Source organism: Nicotiana tomentosiformis, chromosome 3, assembly GCF_000390325.3.
Source record: "Nicotiana tomentosiformis chromosome 3, ASM39032v3, whole genome shotgun sequence".
Taxonomy (NCBI): domain Eukaryota; kingdom Viridiplantae; phylum Streptophyta; class Magnoliopsida; order Solanales; family Solanaceae; genus Nicotiana; species Nicotiana tomentosiformis.
Window position 1 is genome coordinate 2165791 of NC_090814.1, and position 23618 is coordinate 2189408.

Consider the following 23618-nt stretch of genomic DNA (forward strand, 5'->3'; position numbering starts at 1 on the left):
TCTTTGTCGAAAAATTACACTGTGTATATTAAGTAAAAATATTACTAAGTTTTAGAGGTATATAACATATATTGAATATCCTTTGTCGGATTTTTTTTACTTCTTTCGAGGAAATTTCTGGCGAATGTGAAGCCTGTCCGTAACGACCAAGAATATTCATTACTATTACATTAAAAAAAAAAGTTCATTGTTACTTGTAGTTTCTGCAAAGGATCGGACTATTAATAAATCTCGGCTTGATGGTTTTCATCTTTCGGCTCAATTGTTTTCTCCACTACCAATTTTCAAACCATTACTGATTTGCAAGTTGCAACAAAGAAAAAGTAAATTTTAGTATCAGATTTGTCTGGGTTGTAGCATAGATCTCATCCTCTGTATCAACCTTATGGCTACATTAAATCTAGCCTGACCTACAATAGCTTCTAAATAAATATTCTTATTTATAACAGGGGGACAAGCTGCGGAACAAAACTCGCAGCATTTTCGTTTTTGGTCTTGAACTCATACACAACAGCACGAAATAAAATTTGTCAGAACCGTTAGAGTCAACAAATCCTTACACTGAGTATTCATTTCCTATCAGTGGATGCAGAAAACCCTACAAGCAGTTGCTCGTTTACTGGCTACCAGCATGGAGGGCGAAATTCGAACCTCTCAGTGACTGCATTGCTCAAAGATTTCTCAAGCAACTTTTTGGGTCAGATAAGTGAAAACTTTAGTCTATCTTGTCTTCTTTGTCTCCAGAACGAAGTGCTTCTCTGGCTTCTGATGGAGATGCGGCAGAGCTACTTGGATGATCTACCTGGTCTCTTGACGGCTCCTCTTTAAGAGACTGCATGACCGTAACCACCAGTAGCACAACGAGAACAAGAATAACTGCTCCGATCCCAATCATTGAGTTTCTCAAAGCCTTATAAGAATCTGAAGTGATACGTTTCTGAATAACACTTCCTTCCTTGTATCCTTGAAGAAACTGCGTAATTTGAGAACCCTCATCTTCCTCTTCAACACTGTCTGAGCCAATGACCTATTGTTTGTGTAAATGTCAATATCCGTATATAAAAATCAATTCGTATCACCATCACCATATAAAGTCAGTTATGGTTTCACCTTAGTCCAAAACTTAAACAAGTTACAAATGTCTTTTTTATGGTATGGTGTCTAGTGTTAGAAACTTAACAACGGAAGGATGAAGTGTCTGAACCTAATGTATGTTTCTTAAGCCTGCCAACACTATGCGATACATCACAACCATCTCAAAAATAGATAAAACACTCAAAATTTTCTTCAAGGTGCATCCATTCTTCCAGAGAATAGGAGCATGTAAATCTTAAAACCTATTGAAATATGTTTGAACTAGGTAAATAAGATTTCAAATTAAAATCAACTTATGATTTTCATGTAGTGCTTTATTAGTTTATTAAAACCAAGCAGGCTTAAAATCTAAAAGTTAAAAGTGACTTATACTCCTCATGAATCAAATTAAACATGATCATAGAAGAAACAAAGACAACTTACAAATTCATGCAGAACCAAGATCCAGAATAAGATCATGCCGAATTGTTTTAACCAATTGCCAGAGCCCTACAATATTTGTGACCTGAAACTTCCGGTGGTATCCACTACCTAGAGAGTGCATAAAAATCCAACTGCCGCATTTCTGACACTTCATGTGTTTGGGCTTTTCGTTCCTTGTTTCTCTTTTTCTTTTAGCACTTACATAGGCTAGGCAATGTCTACCAAATCCATCAAGTCAGTCATAGTTCATGATTATTTGTTGAAAATGCAAACCTCTGAAACTCTTTCAAGACTCATGAATAATTAATGTTCCTTTACAAGCTGGTTAATTGATAGATGAGAAATTGGCAAAAAAGGAGACAAAGTCTGAACAGCAATCTAGGCTAACTACAGATTCATGTCTCTATATATACTTATAAAATGAGAGAGGACATGCCTGTCGCTAACTTAACTGACATGATAAAGGAGCATGCAAGCAAATGTTATTAAGAGCAGCAAAACTACACTTGCACAGGGAGAGGAACAGAAGGTTTCGAGCTTACTGAAAAGTACTCCTCGTTTCCATCCCACACAATCATCTTTGGTAGTTTCATTTTCTTAGATACTTCAAATGACTCAGCAAAGTCTTGGCATTGCTTGAACCCAACAAAAGCAAACACCAAGTCACGGTTCGCAGATGCAGCAGCTTTCAGGAGTTTTACTAATCCTTTTGACCTCTCATCATTCTCATCTTCTACAATTGTTAGAACAATTTTCCTCTCGTCGTCTTTCAACAACTTCAAAGTATCTTGATTAATAGGCAAAGCCAGAGGGAGCAAGCTCTGTTTTATATAATCTTCAAGGAACTTTTCTGCAACTATAGCAGGAAAACTTAGATTCAGCCATTGTTTGTGCTATAATATTCAAGGCACAGCTTCAGCTAAAAATAGTTCTCAGTTGTTCTTTAATAAGTTGAAAAGCAGATCAATAGCAGAAATGAGCAATTATAACGAACTAGGAACACCATATAAAGCTCATATGATGGAACTAGAGGAGCTACTAAAGCACATAACTGACATCTTTCAAGAATAAATACATCCGAGGATTTGTCATTTGCATGTTCCAAATGAAAAGGGAATATAGCAAGAACAAGGTTGGGGCTACACCAAAATTCAAGAACGTACTGACATCCATCTAAAGAACTTATATCGAATAGCAAGCTAACAATCCTTTATGTGTTGATACTTATTTGCTTTAAGGTAGGGATATGACTTTAATTAGTTTCATATCTTGGTGAAGTAGTTATGATAAACTGACCTTCAAAGGGGCCATAGAAGATGCTCTGTTCGTTGTAGCTCGGATGAAGGGTTACCAGTGCAGGTACTTTGTCAAAATCATAGAATTCCATTGTTTTATCTGAGAAATCTTTTGCCACAGAAAACCATGCTTTTTTCTTGTATTTCACTGCCAAACGTGATATGGCAGACTCGTTCAAGCCAAAGCCTATGAATATAGGAAAACTTTTGCCAGCTTCTTCAATAAATTCACTAATAGCTGAGTCAGAATTGAGTGCGGCCACATCAGGAGCGACAAACTTTTTCAAAAATCGCACAAGTAAATCTGCCTTTCTTGGTCCATAATAATCTGTTGGAACTCCATGCATGAATATCTTCAAAGTTGGAAATCCACTGCATTGCAACAAAATTAACATTTCACTGTCTTTTTATCCAAACAACTGCAAACATTTACAAAACAAACTATACTTCAACCCCAAACGAGTTGGGGTCGACTATATGATCTACTGACCATGTCTCACCATTTAAATTCATCTCAGGCAACAACTGAAAACATTTACTAGTGGTAAATTACCAAAATTTCTAAAATAAACATTGGTATAGTCAGTCTATTTTGATTTTATTTGTCGCATGGAAAGTAGCATCGAGTAAACCTTCAGTCCAAAGTCTCTTCCGTTTTCATCCTCTGCCTAAAAGGAAAATATGTTTGAATTTCAGCATATATTGTAGTGAAAAGGGAAGAGATTGGAAAAAATAAAGTTAAGCTTTTAGGTGATCCAGCCTCTTGGGGACTCTAGAGAATATCCCCTACAGATTAAACAAGAACCCAATTCCAATCCTCAGGACCACAGAGTCCACAATTCAGCATCACGTTCCCATTCCCACTTGCATTATCTTCTATCCATCAGCACTTCCCCAATTATGCCTGTTGCTGCTTATCTGACCTGGCTAATCTGCTTCTGACGAGGACTTACCAAATAAAATGAGCATCCTACATCAGAAAACAGCATTAGACATGCGCGAACATTTTAGAAGTGCCGGAACTACTTAGATATGGGATAGTCTCAAAGAGAGAAGGAACGTTGAGATCATGTTCTGAATTGGGATATAAGAAGGTATGATTAAGGAAGCTCTGAAGAGGTTTAGGGAGATGTGCAGGGCAGTGAATGATTATGGCAGCTGTCAGGTGTAGTGAAACAGCAAAGGGGCTCAGGCAGGATCATCAGTGTGATGCACGCGGGTATGTGTGATAATCTATGCGCTTTAAACAAGTGTCCTTGTTCATTTCCTTCTGTTGCAACACAAATGGTTTCATATAGGGATGAATACTGGATCAGGAGTTCTTTTATAGGATATGCATCTACACTCTTCGGCAATCTATATAAGACTAACAAATTGATTAAGATCACAAACTGGGAATCCTTTTAGAATGCTAATAGAAATGTTTTACCAAACTAAAAAATATCTTATTCTCTTCTTTTGGTTCGAGCAACTTAATTTAACCAGAAAACAAGTTGCACATTGAGAAAATGACTTAGCAAAATAATTGTAGTAATAACTTATATGGATAAAGCAGACATACTCAATTTCATGTTTTGAAGCAACACGACTGTATTTATCAGCATCCACTTTTGCAATGACAACGGGCTGCTTCAGTTCAGCAAGAATGGCAGCAGCTTTGTCCAACTACAAGGAACTTCTGTCAGAGTGCTTCGTGATGTAACATTTAAAATACCAATTATCCATAAAGACAAGAACAGGAAATATTGTTCACATGTCTACACTTGTATAGCGAAGAAAACAAAATCAATGTCCCTTTGGAGGAAAAAGAATACTAACATAGAACACAGAGTATGAAGCTTAGAGAACTCAACCTCATCACTCAAGCAGTTTCAGTGACCACCAGCAACACACTTAACCCAACGTAGAAGCACCCATAAAGGGATAAATTTTCTCTTAGAGGACAGGGAACAGCTGATAAAGTAGAAGTAAAGCCCATCAGTCGATGACCAGGTGGTAACAATCACTTCTTACTTAAGTGACATATCATGATCTTGTATGACACCAATGAACTTCCTTTGCAAGATTACTCTAAGACAACATAACCAAATTTCCTTTTCCGATCCCACTTTCCTCTATTACTCGCTTTTTATTCTCCACCTTTTGACTGGAGGAATGACTTACTGTCCAAGGTATCTTAGAACCTTTGTTTCTCTCCTGATTGGATATCTAAGTGTGCATATGAACCTTTCAAATTTGGTGCAAGAATTTGACCAGTACTAGAAGAGAAAAGAAAGTCGCAACAAATAAAGAAATGAGTAATTTCTCACTAGTGACATAACACAAGTTAGTTCAGTTGCTAAAATCAGCCCTCAAAAGTGTTCTAACTCAGCCTCTCGAACTTTGTTGTTCATGGAAAACAGCTTCTTTCTGGCAGTTCATCTATCATGGATATGAACATATGAACCTAAAATATAGCATCCAAAATCTTCTTTCGTTATAACTGAAATCACTCTATGTTCTTTAGTAGCACAAAGGAAGCTTCATTTTCCCCATAAGTTAAATTACGCGACCATGATAAGCCCTCCATCCCTCTATGCTTTCAAATCAAAATCAATCTTTAGTGTCAATTTTTTAAGGAATTTCTCGAGTCTCAAATTTAATGTCAACACCTTATTAGCTACCACAAGAGTGTGCCCATACACTAGCCGCTGAGGCACACTTGATTCATGCACCATAATTTCATTTTTAAACTAGTAGGTATCAAATTGCCCATACACAACTAATCAATACTGAAATTTTTTGGAAATAAAGCCTCAAGAAAAGACTAAACTTTAAGATGATATTACTTTATGTCTGTTTACCCGAAAAATGGATAGATTTGAATTTATACGTAGTTCCGAGGATATGTGGCGTAACTTAACACAAATTGTAAGGATAAATAGAAATGTAAATATGGATTGCAAAGAATGCGAAATAGATAAGATTGTAAGGAACAATGAATCTTAGGACTCAACAAATAGAATCAATTTAAGAAATATGAAAGAACGATTCTTTACTGTAGAAGAATATAGCGTTTTTATTACAATGTAAGCCTGAGAAAAACCTGTCCTACAGAAATGGTAATCAAACCCTTTTATAGTGGAGGGATTTGGCTCTAAGCATAATAAAATAAACATTCAGTGGGAGACCCATGATAAGTTAGTTTTTCCACAATTTCTGCCAAGATTCTCTCTAGTGGGATTGCAACGGCTTTTGTCTGCGAGCTCGATCTTGCTTAGAGCCCTCGATTTTGGTTTGAGCTTGATTTCGACTCGAGCTCTTGATCTTGGTTCGAGCCCGATCCTGGCTCGAGCCCTCGAATTGATTCGAGGTCAATGTTGGTTGGTCTCTGGATTATAAGCATGATAGATCTATTCTGCATCATGGTTCGATTTGGATTCGAGCTTGATAATGATATCGAACTCGACATGGATCGGCCCCCCCGGGTTCGAGGTTAGTTTGTTCTACCTTCGGGATCTTACTTCGATAGATCATCGTTTGAACTCGATCGGACGTGCGAAGGGCGAAATCTATTTTGACCGTATACAAATAGTCCCCTCGTTTCTCAGAAAGAATGTGGTGAGAAACAATATGATTTTTTAACGGCTCGATCGGATTATAACCTGACGTTTCCATCGGGTTCGACCATGACGCATCTGGTAGCTGTCCCGTCGGTTTAGTCTTTCAAGGCATTTCGGCCACCGCCAATACTAAACCGTCATCGCTTGAACCTATAAATAACCCTTTCTTTTATCCTTTACCACTTTTACATCTTCTATTCCCAAGTCCTTCTTCGTACTCTCCAACTTACCAGTAAATCTGTGATTTCTTTCTGCAAAAGCCCCTCTTCAATTCTACCAAATCTTTGTCACTTTTCTCTATTCCTTACTTCTGAACTCGAAAATGGCGAAAACGTCACAAACCATCCCTCAGAAAGAGAAAGCTTCATCTTCACAGTGTGTCGCCGATGATACGCCGGCAGAACCACGGCCTGAGGAGTGCATTCCCGAGGCGTGCGTCCTTACTTCTGATTTCAAGGTCGATAAAGGCTCATCGGACCCTGGTCGATGTGAACTGGTATCGAGGTATATATGTTCGATAACCGAGAAGCACCTCCAACAGCTAAAGAAAGATTGCAATTGGGATAAAAAAGAAATAATGATTCCCTCTTCTGACGAAGATATCACTTCGCACGTGAGAGGGTTTTTGAATGTGTATTCTTATCCTTTCACGTTGGGTCCCCTCGATTCCGTTATCATTGATTTCTGTCGTCAATACCAAATAACCCTAGGCCAGGTCCACCCTTCTTTTTGGCGGATCGTTATCCTGATCCGATATTTCGTGAGCAAAATCGAGGGGATGCCGTTCACCCTCGACCATCTTATCCGATTATACCGTCCTCGACTTTTTCGAGGAGGGTTAATAAAACTTCAGCGTCGGGCTACCAAGGCTCTGTTCTTGAGTATTGACGAGGACAGGGACCGGGGTTGGATGGCAGGTTCGTTCAAGTAAGGACTTCGGACCTGATTCCGACTGAAAAGATGCCCTTTCCCGAGGAGTGGAATATGAAACGTAAGTGTGATCCTGCTATTACTTCTACTTTGTTCTTTCATTTCTTCTCTCATCGACACTCCTCCTTTTGTGATGTAGCGGTTCCCTGGATGCCCGGAGCAGTTCTCGATCTCAAGAACTGGGTACGAGCTCTTGTTTCGACCTCTTCATACGTTGAGCGCTCATGGCGTGATTTGTCAAAGGGTCGGTGGGAGGCCAAAAATCATGGTAAGCCCATTTCTCGTACTCTTTGATGATTCGAACGAGGTGGTTTTCAAAATATTTTATTAAGGTTTTCCATATGCAGGTTTGGGTAAAGACGCGGTTTTGAGGCCCTTGTCCAACGAGGAGGAAATTTCGGCCTTTGTCCCAAAGCCGGTGAAGGAAAATAAAAGGAAAAGAGCCTCCGTTCCCGAAGATCCAAAACCGAAGAAGAGGATGGCTCGTAAGCCGAACAAGAATGTCATTCCTTTGATCGTGGAATCCGTTCTGCGTCTAAGGGATGAAGATGAAGAAGAGGAAAACGATGAGTCCGCGCTGGCGGTCCGAATGAAGAGAACCACCGATGCCTCATCGGCGGCTGGATCGATGATGCTCCATAAGGCTCCGCCTCGAACTGAGGATATACCGAAGAAAGATTCGGGTAGAGTCCTCGAACTATCGGATATCGAAGACGCATCTCATCAGAGTCAACGGGCAGGGGATATGACCGAAGGGGCCCTCGAACCCTTTCGAACCGAGGAGAATGCTCCAGGAGATTCATTTGGGGCAGTAGCAATCGAGGATTCGCCTACCTTTCCCGTTTTTTTCGCAAGGGTGATTTGGGAAGCTCAAGCTCTGGGAGCCCTCGATCTAGACAGGCCTCACGATGAAGAAGATCCCTTTCGTGACCTGTTTACCGGCATTGAGGACGTTGCCGGTGCTGGTGATGAATCGGATATTTTTCACGGATTGCGGCAGGCTTTGAATCAGGTGAGCTTTTAAAATTATTTTGTCGGTACTACCTTTATGTTCACTTTTCGTTAACTTCGCTTCTTGTTTCTTTGTAGGCAGCGACAGTTCATCGAGAACAATGTTCTCGATCCCAAAATGAGCTACATCGATATGAGACCGACCTGCAACGGGCTACTGATGAGAGGAACTCCCTTAGACTTTCCTTAGGGCAGTGAGAAGAGGAAATAAAAGACCTCCGAGCTGAGCTGGCCAAGGCTTATCGAGATCAGACTGATTTGTCTGAGCAGGTAATGATACTTTTGAAAGCCTATGGGCTTGATACCGGAACGATAGCTAACATTTCGGTCTCACAGCTGCAGCAAAAAATCGAGATGATCGGGAAGCTTCGTGAGGAGGTCGACGTGATAAAAACGGAGTCTTTGCGGTGGAAAGAAGGTGTGGACCGCTTTGCTGCAGAGAAAGAAACTGCTCGAGCCCAGTTATCATCGTCCGAAACCCAACTTCAGAAAATGAAGGAAAAAGGCCTGGTTCAAGCAAGAAGAATAGAGGAGCTTGAGGCTCGGTTGGCCTCTGTACTTGCCAAGGCCGAATCTGATGCCGAAAAGGCAAAGGCCGATGCGGATGCACTCGTGGCCGTCTATCGGGCCGATGCTGAAGCTGCCCAAGTCCAAGCAAGAGAGGCAGCCGAGTACGCCGATACTCGAGCACATTGGGTCGCTGAATTTGCTAAGTGCTGATCCCGAAGGGAAACCCTCGAGGAGATCCATGCTCGTGGTTTCGATCTCGCTGAAGAGATAAAAAGGGCCAAAGAACTCGAAGCCGATGCTGAAGCTCTGGTTTCTGATGACGATAATGATGACGATGATGATGGGAGCAAGAGCGGATCCGAGAACGGGGGGGAGCCTGATAAAGAAGAGACCGCTCCTGACCGAGAAGTTTAGTTCTTAGTTTTTATGTTGTAATCAACCATGTAGATAAATTTGTATATAGATATATCCCCTTTTTTGCCGGCTTGCTTCTGTTTTGTTTCCTGTCTTGTGAGGACTTTATTCACGCCTTATGAATGTTTTCACAAGGATTTAAACAACTTAATCAAATTTGGACTTCGTAGCCTCTGTAACCGAGCGAGCGCTTACTCAAACTTAGAGCGATGTAGCCCTTAGGCTTATTAGTTGAGTCAATGATTCGAGCTCTAAGAAATATAGCCTGTAGGCGTAATGGTCGAGTGAGTGCTTGCTCGAACTCGAAATAAAAGTAGCCCATAGGCTTAGTAGTCGAGTGAGTGATTCGAACTCGAAGTAATGTAGCCTGTATGCGTAATGGTCGAGTGAGTGTTTGCTCGAACTCGAAATAAAAGTAGCCCGTAGGCTTAGTCAAGTGAATGATTCGAACTCGAAGTAATGTAGCCCGTAGGCGTAATGGTCGAGTGAGTGTTTGCTCGAACTCGAAATAAAAGTAGCCCGTAGGCTTAGTCGAGTGAATGATTCGAACTCAAAATAATGTAGCCCGTAGGCGTAATGGTCGAGTGAGTGTTTGCTCGAACTCGAAATAAAAGTAGCCCATAGGCTTAGTGGTCGAGTTTATCTTAATTCTGATTGCATAATAAATCTCCAAATAGAGGAATTTTTCTTGATATAAGATATCGGTAAAGAGGAGGACTTTCTTTGCAAGTCATTATACATGTGTTCATGTTTCGCGTCTGGGTTTGGGCCAACTACATGAGCATGGTTCGTTTTGACCATTTTGGCTCTTACAACTTTTCCTTCTGGAACCCCGTTGTTGCGAAATAACTTTCTTGCATCAGAATTTGATATATTTGAGGGCTAATGCCCCCCCAGTATTCGAGGTCGATTGTACAGAGGCCTCGGATATTGTTGTAAGTGCAGCACGATCATTGGTTGCCTCATTAAAAACCTTGCCGAAAAACTCATTTGGGATAAAACTGATCTAAGGGAAAAAGAGTGCAACGCGTGCTTTCAGGCGAAGGATCCATCTTAGCTCTTGTTCGGACTTCTGCAGGGGTCAGTTTTGAAATGTAAATGAATATGGAAGGGTCGTACCTTAGTAGTAGTATCGTTTTAGATGCGACACATTCCAATTGCTTGATAGTTGTTTGCCGTTTATAATGCCGAGCCTGTATGATCCCTTTCCGACGTTCTCGAGAACCTGATATGGTCCTTCCCAATTTGGTCCTAGTTTTCCTTCGTTCGGATTTCGGGTATTGATGGTGACTTTCCTTAATACTAAGTCCCCGGGCTTGAAATGGCGGAGCTTGGTTCTTCGATTATAATATCTTTCGATTCGCTGCTTTTGGGCGGCCAATTGGACGAGAGCAGCTTCTCGTTTTTCGTCCGATAATTCGAGGCTGGTATTCATAGCCTCGTTATTTGATTCTTCCATCGTGAATCGAAATCTGGTACTGGGTTCGCCGACATCGACTGGTATCAATGCTTCGAACCCATATACTAAGGAGAATGGGGTCGCCCCCGTACTGGATTTTGACGTTGTCCGATATGCCCAAAGGACTTCGGGCAGGATTTCTCTCCACTTTCATTTAGCGTCGTTCAACCTCTTCTTTAGGTTTTGAATGATAGTTTTGTTCGTTGATTCGGCATGTCCGTTCCCACTGGGGTGGTATGGTGTTGATAATATCCTTCTTATTTTGTGATCTTTGAAGAATTTTGTTATTTTGCTGCCAACGAATTGTTTCCCATTGTCACATACTATTTCGGCGGGTATCCCGAATCGGCATACGATATGATCCCAGATAAAGTCTATAACTTCTTTCTCTCTTATTTTCTCGAACGCCTGCGCTTCAACCCATTTAGAAAAATAGTCAGTCATAAATAAAATGAATTTGGCTTTACCTGGGGTCGATGGCAGAGGGCTGATGATAGGATAGGACTGAGTGAAGTTGCTCGCCGGGTTGATGGATCATTGGCACAAACCTTTGACATTTGTCACATTTTCGAACAAATTCCTTCGCATCTTTGCCCATATCGATCCAATAATATCCTGCTCTGATTATTTTTTGAACTAATGTATCGGCACCGGAGTGATTCCCACAAGTGCCCTCGTGCACTTCCCGTAGGATGTAATCGGTATCTCCCGGACCCAAGCATACTGCCAACGGTCCGTTGAATGTCCTTCGATATAGCGTTCCATCCAAAGCCAACGTGAATCGAGCAGCTTTAATCCGTAGGGCCCTACTTTAGGGTCCGATGGGAGCTTTCCGCTCTTTAAGTATTCAATATACTTATTTCTCCAATCCCAGGTTAAGCTTGTAGAATTTATCTCGGCGTAACCTTCTTTGATTACTGATCTTGAGAGTTGAACGACAGTGAGCTCAAGTCACCTTCCTCGACCGATGATCCCAGTGTTTTGGATAGCGTGCGGCGACAAATAGCGACGAGGGCCCGCTTCACTGAGGCGAGAGGCGCGCAGCGAAGCGCTCGCCTTTTTGATGTGAAGCGACAATTTATACAAAAACATAAAATATTATATACATATAACTAAAAACTCAATAACAATAATATATTAATAAATATATCATTCAAAAATTAAAGACTCAATAGATAGTCATAGACTCATAGTAGATTCATAAACTAAAGTCTAATAGTCTAAAACAAGCAACGTCTATTCTTCTTCAAGATTTTCAAATTCTACAACTTCATGAATGTTAGCATTATATTGGCTATCATCTTCTTCATCCTCGAAGTTTTCATCAATTAGGGACCGGCTTGAACTTGCTACTCCCTTTCCCTTGTAACTTGAAGAACTCCCTCTAAGACCATAGATATTCTCCTCAACTCCAACCGCCAAAGAAACAGTACCCCAATCAAGATCATCTCCTTCATACACTTGTTCATCTTCATGATTTTGGGGGGCTCCAGTTAACCATTCATTTGCCTCGTCAATGTTGTCCAACAAAATTGGATCAATGGTATCGCGAGCTTCATAACGTCGCCTCAATGTTCTATTGTATTTAATATACACTAGATCATTGAGACGCGATAGCTCAAGCCTATTCCTTTTCTTGGAGTGAATCTGCGCATAAGTTGTTTAGATTAATTAATCGATACTAATAATAATACAATATAAAATATATTAATATAATAAATCTACTTCTTACATGCTCAAATACGCTCCAATTTCTCTCGCATCCAGATGCACTACAAGTTAGGCTTAGTACTTTGATGGCAAACTTTTGCAAGTTTGGAGTTTGATGTCCAAATTGCTTCCACCATTCAACTATAGAAAAATATTTTAAAAGTTAATAAGTATAAATCAAATAAATTAATTTAAAGTTATAAGGATATCTATATTAAAGTTAGTTACCTGGCGACCTTATGTCTCTGGCTCTAATGGCCGCTTGTAAACCAAATAGGCCCTCTGCTTGTGAGTACCTACCAAACTCCTCCCCTATTTGATCTATCGTCGCTGAATTAGGGACCAACTTCTCAAGACATGCATGGTATCCAATCCACACCTCTGAAGCCAAAGTTTCATCTCTAGTGTTCTTGTAAAATAATCCCGGGTTCAGAAGATGGCATGCTGCATGCAAAGGTCGATGGAGTTGATTCTCCCACCTGATATCAATTATCTCAAAAACTTTCTCATATTTTCTAACATCTCCCTCAAATGACGCTGCAATAGTCTCTTTGGCTCTATCCATAGCCTCATAAAGATAGCCCATTGGTGGTTTTCTCTCCCCATCCACCATACGAAGTACCTTAATCAAAGGACCACCAACTTTAAGAGCCCGAACGACGTCATTCCAGAATGATGGAGAAATAAGAACTTTGGCAGTTTCTTTTCCCGCAACTTCCTTTGCATATCTATTATCTTTCCATTCATTTGAAAGAACTAGCTTTCTCAATTTTTTTTTTTGCAAGTAAAAACTATGCAAAGTTAAGAAAGCCGTTGCAAATCTAGTCTTGGCCGGTCTCACCAAATTTCTTTCATTTGTGAATTTCCTCATCAAATTCAACAACAACGGCCTCTGACTGATGTAAGAATATACCCTGACGGCCTTAGTGAAAACTGTAAAAGTAACAATAACAATTTTATAGTTAATACTTAATAGGATAGGACATAAGTATAAATAACTATATTAAAGTTACCTGAAGCATATGGGTTTTCCTTGAATATGTCACCAAACATCAAGTTGATACAATGGGCAGCACATGGAGTCCAATAAATGTGTGGATACATAGTTTCCATCATCTTACCCGCACTAACATTCTCACTAGCATTATCTGTAACAATTTGTACAACATTTTCCTTTCCAATTTTATCAATAGTCTTTCTAAACAAGCTGTACATTTTGCTTCCATCCGTAGAAGAGTTGCTAGCATCGTGAGATTCAAGAAAAACACTCCCTCTTGGAGAGTTCACCAACACATTTATGATCATTTTTCCATTCCGTGCTGTCCATTTATCCATCATAATGGAACATCCAAACTTGTTCCATTCTACTTTATGCTCCTCAATAATTTGGTCTATCTTCTTCACCTCTTTTTTAAGATGAGTTACTCTAACTTCATGATAGCTAGGAGGCTTCATTCCTGGGCCATATTGTCCTACAACTTCAATGAATTTATCAAAAGTTTTGTAGTTAACACAGTTGAAAGGAAGCCCTGCATCATACATCCATGCTGCAAAGGCACTTACGGCGCGGTCTCTCAAAATCTTCCTGGCTTCTAAACCTAGACCTTCTTCACCTTTTCCCTTTTCTTGTTGTTTTGCCGAGAAATAAAGATTGAGAGGACCTTTTGTCACTGTACGTGCCGTCGTGGATGACCCACTAGAACTATTTGAAGATATCTTATGAGTTTTTTGGGGGGGAGGTCTCATTTCACCATCTTCATCCATTTCATCATCTTCATCAATTAGATTCACCGATGCTTCAAAATTCATTTGAGTTCTTGTCACATTTTTCTTATCAACAAACGCTTTTACTTCCTCCCTAACCTCGGGCGGACAAAGGGGACATTGTACTACATTTTTAAATCCACCTATCAAATGTTGCTTGTGACGAGTTATCCCACCATTATATGTTTTTTCACAAAATACACATTTAATTGCGGATCTTGATGAGCCTTGTATAGCATAATTCCAAGCTATATCATTTCGTTTATTACTATCGGATGACATTTCAACGCTGTTTTATTGAAAAAAAAATTATCAAATCAAAATGCAATTAATTCTACTCTATAAGAGACTATAAGTCAATAATTGAAAATTGGAAAAAAAACAGGGCCTGAAAGAAACAGAAAGTTTGTTAAGAGAAGAAGCAACCTCTGTTATTTTGCAAAAACAGGGCTTCGAAACAACCTCTGTAATTTTGCAAAAACAGAGCTTCAAAACCTCTGTTATTTTGCCAAAACAGAACCAAAAAAAATAGAGCACAAAAACAGACCTCTCTTTCTGTTAAGAGAAGAAGAAACCTCTGTATTTTGCTCGAAAAATAGAGCAGAAAACAGAACTCTGTTTCTGTTCTTTTCGACAAAAAACAGAGGAAAAAAAATAGAAAGAAGAAGAAGGAGAAGGAGAAAGGAGAAAGAAGAAAGAAGAAAGAAAAAAGAAGAAAGGAGAAGAAGAAACCTCTGTATTTTGCTCGAAAAATAGAGCAGAAAACAGACCTCTGTTTCTGTTCTTTTCGACAAAAAACAGAGGAAAAAAATAGAAAGAATAAGAAGAAGAAGAAAGAAGAAAGAAAAAAGAAGAAAGAAGAAAGGAGAAGAAGCATACCTGGACTTTCAATGGCTGGAACCTCAAGCTTCTGAAAGAAGAAGACGATGGCTCGCGAGTTCAGAACGTCAAAGTCTCAAAGAAGCTCTGTTGTTTTGTTCAAGTTGAAGAAGATATGTTGTCAAGCCCTAATCACGACCCTTTTTGTTGAGTCTTTGCTTTTTTTCTTCTTTTTTTTTTTTAAAAAACAAAAGGCGACGCTATGGTCGCTTCTCGCGACACTGTCGCCTCTCGCCACGCAGGCAAAGGCGAGCGCTATTTTGAAACGCAACGCAACAGAGGCTCTGTGGCGACACTGTCTCGCCTCGCCTCGCCTCACGCTATTAGCGCTGAGGCGAGCGCTATTTATAACACTGGATGATCCCAAATTTGCAAGTGCATCAGCCTCACTGTTTTGCTCTCGTGGAATATGCTGTAAAGTCCATTGTTTGAAATGGTGCAAAGTGACATATAGTTTATCCAAATACCGTTGCATTCTATCCTCTCGAACTTCAAAGGTTTTGTTTACTTGACTTACCACCAGCAAGGAGTCACATTTAGCTAACTCGAGACCTGCAATCATGGCCTCATACTCGGTCTCGTTGTTGGTCAACCTGGTAGTTTTAATAGATTGCCTAATAGTGTTACCCGTTGGTGGTTTCAAAACTATGCCTAGTCCGGACCCCTTCACGTTCGAAGCCCCGCCTGTAAAAAGGATCCATACCCCCGATGATGTACCCGATTTCAACAGGAGTTCTTTTTCGACTTCGGGTGCGAGGGTTGGCGTGAAATCGGCCACGAAATCTGCTAAAATTTGAGACTTGATGACCGTACGAGGTTGATATTCGATATCGTACCCACTAAGTTCGACGGCCCATTTGGCCAATCGGCCTGATAGTTCGGGCTTGTGCAAAATATTACGAAGCAGGTAAGTGGTTAATACGCATATGGGGTGACATTGAAAGTACGGTCTTAACTTTCTAGAGGCGCTTATCAGTGCAAGTGCCAATTTTTCTAGGTGCGGATATCTAGTTTCTGCTTCTCCTAAGGTCCGACTTATATAATAAACGGAAAATTGCGTACCTTGCTCTTCTCGAACTAGGACACCGCTTACGGCGATTTCCGATACTGCCAAGTACAAGCAAAGTTTTTCGTCTGTTTTTGGAGTGTGAAGTAGTGGTGGGCTCGATAGATATCGTTTTAGTTCCTCTAATGCTTGTTGGCATTCCAGGGTCCAAGCGAAATCGTTTTTCTTTTTGAGTAGAGAGAAAAATTTGTGACTTCGATCTGATGATCTCGAAATGAATCGGCCTAAGTCTGCAATCCGTCCCGTTAGCCTTTGTACAGCTTTCACGTTGTCCACGATGGTGATGTCTTCGATGGCCTTGATTTTATCGGGGTTAATCTCGATTCCCCGATTTGACACCATGAAGCCGAGGAACTTGCCCGAACCGACCCCGAAAGCACATTTTTCGAGGTTGAGCTTCATGTTGTATTTCCTCAAAATCTCGAACATTTCCTGCAAATGGGTCAAATAGTCCTCTGCGCGCAGGGACTTAACTAGCATGTCATCAATATAAACTTCCATTGATTTACCTATTTGTTCTTCGAACATTTTCTTTACTAGGCGTTGGTAAGTAACCCCTGCATTTTTTAGCCCGAAGGGCATCACATTATAACAATATGTTCCATATTTGGTGACAAATGAAGTCTTTTCCTGGTCCTCCGGGTTCATCTGGATTTGATTATACCCGGAATAGGCATCGAGAAAAGTGAGGATCTCGTGGCCGACCGTGGCATCGATCATGCGATCGATGTTGGGCAGCGGAAAGGAATCTTTGGGGCATGCTTTGTTCAAATCCTTATAGTCCACACATATTCTAAGTTTGTTCCCTTTTTTAGGCACTACAACTACATTGGCTAACCATTCGGGATATTTCACCTCCCGAATGGACCCTATTTTGAGAAGTTTGGTTACCTCGTCCTTTATGAATGCGTGTTTTTCCTCGGACTGGGGTCTTCTCTTTTGCTTCACCGGTCAGAACCTAGGGTCCAAGCTTAGCCGATGCGTCGTTATGTCCGGTGGGATCCCTGTTATATCTAAATGGACCAGGCAAAACAATCAATGTTATCGATAAGAAATTGAACAAGTTTCTTCCTGAGTTTGGGGCTCAACCCCGTTCCCAAGTATACCTTTCGCTCGGGCCAGTGCTCGATTAGTGTGACTTGCTCTAGTTCCTCAATTGTTGATTTGGTAGCGTCGGAGTCATCGGGAATCATGAAAGATCGAGGGACCCTTTGATCATCATCTTCTTCGATCTTCTGGTTATCTGGCTGGGTCGAAGCCGACATCTGTGATTGCTATTTGGTGTCCCGTTCTCCTTTTGAGCCCGATCCCTTTATCGGCGAAGGCGAGGATATTGATTTCGCTTCCTCGACGGCGAACATTTCTTTTGCGGCTGGTTGTTCTCCGTACACTGTTTTGACACCTCTCGATGTTGGGAATTTGAGGACCTGGTGTAGGGTCGAAGGTACAACTCTCATGTTGTGGATCCATGGCCTTCCGAAAAGGGGCGTTGTATCTCATGTCGCCTTCGATCACGTGAAACTTCGTTTCCTGGATGGTTCCGGCCACGTTTATTGGTAGGATTATCTCGCCTTTGGTGGTTTCACATGCCATATTGAATCCGTTTAGAACCAGAGTTGCGGGTACGATCTGGTCCTGCAGGCCGAGCTGTTCTACGACCTTCAATCTGATGATGTTGGCCGAGCTACCTGGATCGATTAACACACTTAACTTTAGTTTTATTCATGAGTACGGATATTACCAGTGCATCGTTATGAGGTTAGATGACTCCTTCTGCATCTTCATCATCGAAGGACAAAGTCCTTATGGGTGCGTAATCTTGAGTTCGAGATCGCTTTTCCCTCACAATCGATGTTTTAGTGCGTTTAAGCACTGGTCCTTAAGGGGTATCGGCGCCGCCGATGATCATGTGAATGACGTGCTGCGGTTCTTCTTGCTCGTTTTGCTTGCCGAAATCCCTGTTTTTAAAATGGTTCTTCGCCCTATCACTCAGAAATTCCTGAAGGTGTTAAATAAGCGGGCTACTTCCTCTCTTAGTTGCCTGCAGTCTTCCGTTCTGTGGCCATGGGTGCCATGATATTCGCACATTTGATTGGGATTCCTTTGGGCAGGATCTGTCTGCATGGGTCGAGGCCATTTAGTGTCTTTGATGCGTCCGATAGCCGACACGATGGCGGATGCATCAATGCTGAAATTATACTCTGATAACCAAGGTGTTTCTATAGGATCGGCATATTTATCAAAGCCGCTCTTGCTCATAAGTCCCCGAGAATTTTGCCCTCGATCAATCCTTCGATTGTTCCGAACTGTATTGCGTGTTGAACCGTTGTTCATCCGATCTGCGACGTACGGTTGATATCGGTCTCTGTTCGACCTTTGTTCTCCGTCGATCTCCCTTTGGTTTTTAGTAGTTGTCCTGTTCTGATGCACGGGTCCATACGGAGCTCCCAACTGGTCATCTTCGACCCTAATTTTCGATTGATATCGGTTGTGTATATCTGCCCAAGTTATTGCTGGATACTCGATCAAATTTTACTTCAGCCGACGTGATGCTGTCGAACTTTGCTCGTTCAACCCTTGGGTGAAAGCTTGTACGGCCCAATCGTCTGTGACCGGTGGCAATTCCATGCGTTCCATTTGAAATCGGGATACGAATTCCCTCAGCATTTCATTACCCATTTGCTTTACTTTGAAGAGGTCTGATTTCCTTGTTACAACCTTTATGGCACCAGCATGTGCCTTTACGAACGAATCTGCTAACATGGCAAAAGAATCGATGGAATTTGGCGGTAGATTGTGATACCAGATCATTGCTCCCTTCGAGAGGGTCTCCCCAAACTTTTTCAACAACACGGATTCGATCTCATCGTCCTCCAAATCGTTACCCTTGATGGCACATGTATAAGAGGTGACGTGTTCGTTAGGATCGGTCGTACCGTTATATTTGGGAATTTCGGGCATACAGAATTTTTTGGGGATTGGTTTCGGTGCCGCACTCGACGGAAAAGGCTTTTGTATGAATTTTTTCGAATCCAACCCCTTTATCATTGGTGGAGCTCCCGGGATCTGATCGACCCTAGAATTATAAGTTTCAATTTTTTTATCGTTGGCTTCGACTCGCCTTGTTAGTTTCTCGAGTAATTTAGCAATTTCGGGAGTAGTCCCCGATTCTTGCTCATTTGACTTCACTATGGCTGGTTCCGTTCTGTGGGTGATTTCTCGGGGTGGATTGGGCTCCGGCCTGCTTTGTAGCTGGGTTTGGCTTTGCAATTGGGCTATTGCTGCATGTTGGGCTTGCAACATTTCGAAAATCATACGCAAGCTAACACCGTTTTCGTCGACTTTATGAGTATCTCGAACCGCAGACCGAGTTCCACTATGGATGCTATTCTCAGGTTCAGCATGTAGGTTCGCCTCAATGGCTACATGCGAATTGATATCAATTGGCGCTCCGATTCGAGCTCTAACCGTGTTCACAAGTGGTCTTTCAGTATTAGGTGTCAAGTTGTTGTTTTCGTCTTGAAGACCGGCCCCGTTATCGATCGGTGAAGCCATTTGATTGATGGTTATTCGTAGCTGATCCGAAATTCAAGATGTTTTCGGAAATAAGCGCAAAGCACAATGGCGTGTTTTTTCAGATTTGTATCAAATAACCACTGTTATCCTCGGCCCCACGGTGGGCGCCAAACTATTTACCCGAAAAATGGATAGAGTTGAATTTATACGTAGTTTCGAGGATATATGGCGTAACTTAACACAAATTGTAAGGATAAATAGAAATGTAAATATGGATTGCAGAGAATGCGAAATAGATAAGATTGTAAGGAACAATGAATCTTAGGACTCAACAAATAGAATCAATTTAAGAAATCTGAAAGAACGATTCTTTACTGTAGAAGAATATAGCGTTTTTATTACAATGTAAGCCTGAGAAAAACCTGTCCTACAGAAATGGTAACCAAGCCCTTTTATAGTGGAGGGATTTGACTCTAAGCATAATAAAATAAACATTCAGTGGGAGACTCATGATAAGTTAGCTTTTCCACAATTTCTGCCAAGATTCTCTCTAGTGGAATTGCAACGGCTTTTGTCTGCGAGCTCGATTTTGCTTAGAGATCTCGATTTTGGTTTGAGCTTGATTTCGACTCGAGCTCTTGATCTTGGTTCGAGCCCGATCTTGGCTCGAGCCCTCGAATTGATTCGAGGTCAATGTTGGTTGGTCTCTGGATTATAAGCATGATAGATCTGCTCTGCATCATGGTTCGATTTGGATTCGAGCTTGATAATTATATCGAACTCGACACGGATCGGCCCCCCGAGTTCGAGATTAGTTTGTTCCACCTTCGGGATCTTATTTCGATAGATTATCGTTCGAACTTGATCGGACGTGCGAAGGTCGAAATCTATTTCGACCGTATACAATGTACTATAGTTTTTCTACCAAAGCCACTGTTTCTGTCATTTCGTCATTATTTTTCGTAATTTGTGGTAAACTGTCTTTTATTCATTTATTTTTATCATAATATAATGACACAACAATTAAGTTAAAACAAATCCAAACTAGCTCTTTTTAATTTAAGAAAATAAGCAAATTAAGCAAATAGAGAGAAAAAAGAAAATGAAAGACCTCAGGAGATAGACGTTTACAGTGACCACACCAAGGAGCATAGAAATCGACCAACATATAATCGAAGGTGGAAATTGCAGCGTAAAAGTTGGATTCTTCAAGTTCCAATACTTTCCCATCGACGGCGAACTGTTGCTTCTGCTCCGTCGCCTCGATCGACGGCAATGACGACGGAGATAGGAGGAGGAGGCCGACGGTGAAGATCAAGATGGAGCGAGGAGGAAGCATCTTTTGTTCAGTGGAGCAGTTTGAATTGAATTGTAGGACTGGATCTGGTTTCTTTTTCCATTTTATAGTTTACGTAGTGGCAGATTTCATTGTATTTCCCCGTATTTTTTTCAATTTAGAAGGGAACATTTGTTTTTTATTTGGCTAACCCTTGTTTGGATGGGTGTTACCTATCGTTTTATAATGTATCGTATCTTATTATATTGTATTGTGTTGTATCATTTGATGAATACAGTGTTTGAATAGATTGTGTTGTTTGCCATCGTTTCATGATATCACGTACCAACAATATGAATAATAAACTTGTAATATTATAAAAATAAATTATGATACATAGTAAAATTACTATATTAAAAGGAAGGATAAATGATAAAATAAAATTATTTAATAATAATTAAGGGTGAGATTGAGAGAAAAAGACAAGGTAACGACGCGACCACACCAAATCGGCCGTTACATAAAGTGACACATTTCCTCGTTACGTAATGACAGAATTAACGATACGATACGATAAAATTTAAGTAACAATCAAAACAAACATCATATTTAAAATAACAACACGATATGATACAACATGTACAAGGGGGATTTGCATCTATACTCGGTTTTTGGGTCAACTTTTAACCGCTTTGCAAAAAAATTGTAAGCGTACCCATTTTTCGGGTAACTTCAGACATACGGGTCTGAAGTAGCAAAATTTTATGTCTGAAGTTTGAACTTCAGAATGTTTTGCCTGAAGTGTAGCAAAACTTCAGATATTTTTGCCTGAAGTTTGGCCTGACTTGCAAAGGCAATCACGCAAACTTCAGTTCATAGTGCAATAGCAAACTTCAGCTCAATAAAACTACAACATGTTTTGGCTGAAGTTTTTGTTTTGTAATTGCTGAACTTCAGCATTTTAGGAGCTGAAGTTTTTATTTATATTTGCTGAACTTCAGCATTCTTAGAGCTGAAGTTATAAGTCTGCACACGGAAATGAGAAAGAAAATCTTTCAAAAAAAAGAATTCAACAAAAGAACATATTGTACATAAACGAAATAGTACTAAACAACAATGAATTTAATAGATCATGATTAGCAGCGATTGATGCTGTTCATTTTAAATATTAAAGAATGAAAAATATTTTCGACATGAAAATAAGTATATACAGATAAATTAGAACCAAAAACCAATGTGCCTGTAAAGCTAAAATATCTAAGAGGTTAAATTATTGTGAATAAGACCAAACTGAACATAATGGGACAAGCAGATATGTATGAAACATCAGAGGCTAGAACACATAACAATAACTCAAGCTTCAGCATTCAGAAAACGAAAGAGGAGGAGAAAGAGGCCTGAAGTTGTTTAAAAAGTGGGTACAAGTTAAAACGTTTTTTAAAAAGTAGGTATAGGTTAAATGGGGGCGACCAAATAGGGCGCCCCGTATAATTTTTACATGTAACAACCATCCAAACAAGTTGTAAATACATAAAATCTTTAAAGTTGCCACAACTTTCATTTAGCTAGAATAAACTCTTTATTGAATACCAATAAAAAATATGTCGAGAATTGTTGATCTTAGATAAGATTTTACATAGCAATACCAATATAGAACTATTGGAAGCTTAAAAGTATTATTGAATAGTTAAACTAATAAAATCTTAAAAAAAGAAGGTGAGTAAGAATAACAAAGAGAAAGATAAAAAGGATTTGGAAAAAGAAATATTGACTTGGACAATTTAAGGAAGAGAGTAAATTTTTTAATGAAGGACTAAAAAGTGAAAAACTGAAACGTTTGGAAAACTAGCCATCTACCCACTTTTAAGTAAGTCAAATTATTACTTTATTTATATATCTAAAAAGTAATAATTACTTTTTTTCTTTTATATTAAAAACTTTACTTTTGAATTAAAAGTACTAAATATTATTTTTAAGATATTTATGAACCTATTACTTTTAAAAAATGGCCCCCAAATTTGGAAGCCTGGGGCACAAGTCTTATGTCACGACCCAAACTGATGGGCCGCGACGGGCACCCGGTACCTTACTCAACCAAGTACCAACTTAACGTATCTTTCTTATTACATTATCATATACACGCGACATACGGGCCTAATAGGCCAACATGATCATTTATAAACTCTAAACATAGGCCGGCAAGGCCATACAAGCATTCGTATACATGACATCTGTCTACAAACCTTTAAGAGTATATACTTATCACAAAGGTCGGGGCAGGGTCTTGCTATACCAAACAATACACGTCTAAATTATACTGACCAAACAAGCAACTCTGGAGCAAATGGAGCGCACCAACATCTTCCGCTGATCTGATGGCCTACTTGGAGGACTTTCGACCTGTCTATCGGAACCTGCGGGCATGAAACGTAGCGTCCCCAGGCAAAAGGGACGTCAGTACGAATAATGTACCGAGTATGTAAGGCACATAAATAAGTACATAACAGACATAGAAGAAATATAGAGTAAATGACTCAACCTGTAAGTCTGAATAACTCTGTAAATCATGAAATAATTATAGTGTCATTCATATGCGTATGAATGTCATGTCGTGCATAGGTACATGTTTCATAACATCATCAAGCCTTTGAGGGTATCCCATCATATT

The 23618-nt window shown here is 40.2% G+C and overlaps 2 protein-coding genes across 5 annotated transcripts; both read right to left on the reverse strand.

Annotated features, from left to right (window-relative positions):
* Positions 1–307: 307 nt before the first annotated feature.
* On the reverse strand, positions 308–21154 carry LOC104093139 (protein disulfide-isomerase 5-2-like). 4 transcript variants are annotated; one of them, XM_070196660.1, is made up of 5 exons: positions 20786–21154; positions 4375–4478; positions 2815–3185; positions 2025–2368; positions 308–1027 (listed from the first exon to the last, which is right to left on the reverse strand). In XM_070196660.1, exons 1-5 carry the CDS (start codon positions 21011–21013, stop codon positions 716–718), a joined length of 1359 nt encoding a protein of 452 aa, XP_070052761.1. In that variant the 5' UTR covers positions 21014–21154; the 3' UTR covers positions 308–715. The 4 variants fall into 4 exon arrangements, with proteins under 4 accessions (XP_070052761.1, XP_070052760.1, XP_070052763.1 ...); XM_070196659.1 differs by having other exon boundaries at positions 2025–2374; positions 20786–21153; XM_070196662.1 differs by having other exon boundaries at positions 2061–2368; positions 20786–21151.
* On the reverse strand, positions 11849–14495 carry LOC138908695 (uncharacterized). The gene is made up of 4 exons (XM_070199379.1): positions 13463–14495; positions 12678–13382; positions 12472–12590; positions 11849–12386 (listed from the first exon to the last, which is right to left on the reverse strand). Exons 1-4 carry the CDS (start codon positions 14493–14495, stop codon positions 11976–11978), a joined length of 2268 nt encoding a protein of 755 aa, XP_070055480.1. The 3' UTR covers positions 11849–11975.
* Positions 21155–23618: the final 2464 nt, after the last annotated feature.

Excerpts from the sequence above, each read along its gene's own strand:
- LOC138908695 (XM_070199379.1), bottom strand. The coding sequence starts at position 14,495 with ATGTCATCCGATAGTAATAAACGAAATGATATAGCTTGGAATTATGCT. Across the intron at positions 13,383-13,462 it reads GGAAAACCCATATGCTTCAG|TTTTCACTAAGGCCGTCAGG; the intron begins GTAACTTTAATA and ends TTACTTTTACAG. Across the intron at positions 12,387-12,471 it reads ATTGGAGCGTATTTGAGCAT|ATTCACTCCAAGAAAAGGAA; the intron begins GTAAGAAGTAGA and ends ACTTATGCGCAG.
- LOC104093139 (XM_070196659.1), bottom strand. The coding sequence starts at position 21,013 with ATGCTTCCTCCTCGCTCCATCTTGATCTTCACCGTCGGCCTCCTCCTC. Across the intron at positions 2,375-2,814 it reads CTTCTATGGCCCCTTTGAAG|TTGCAGAAAAGTTCCTTGAA; the intron begins GTCAGTTTATCA and ends TTCCTGCTATAG. Across the intron at positions 1,028-2,024 it reads CTGTTCCTCTCCCTGTGCAA|GTCATTGGCTCAGACAGTGT; the intron begins GTGTAGTTTTGC and ends CACAAACAATAG.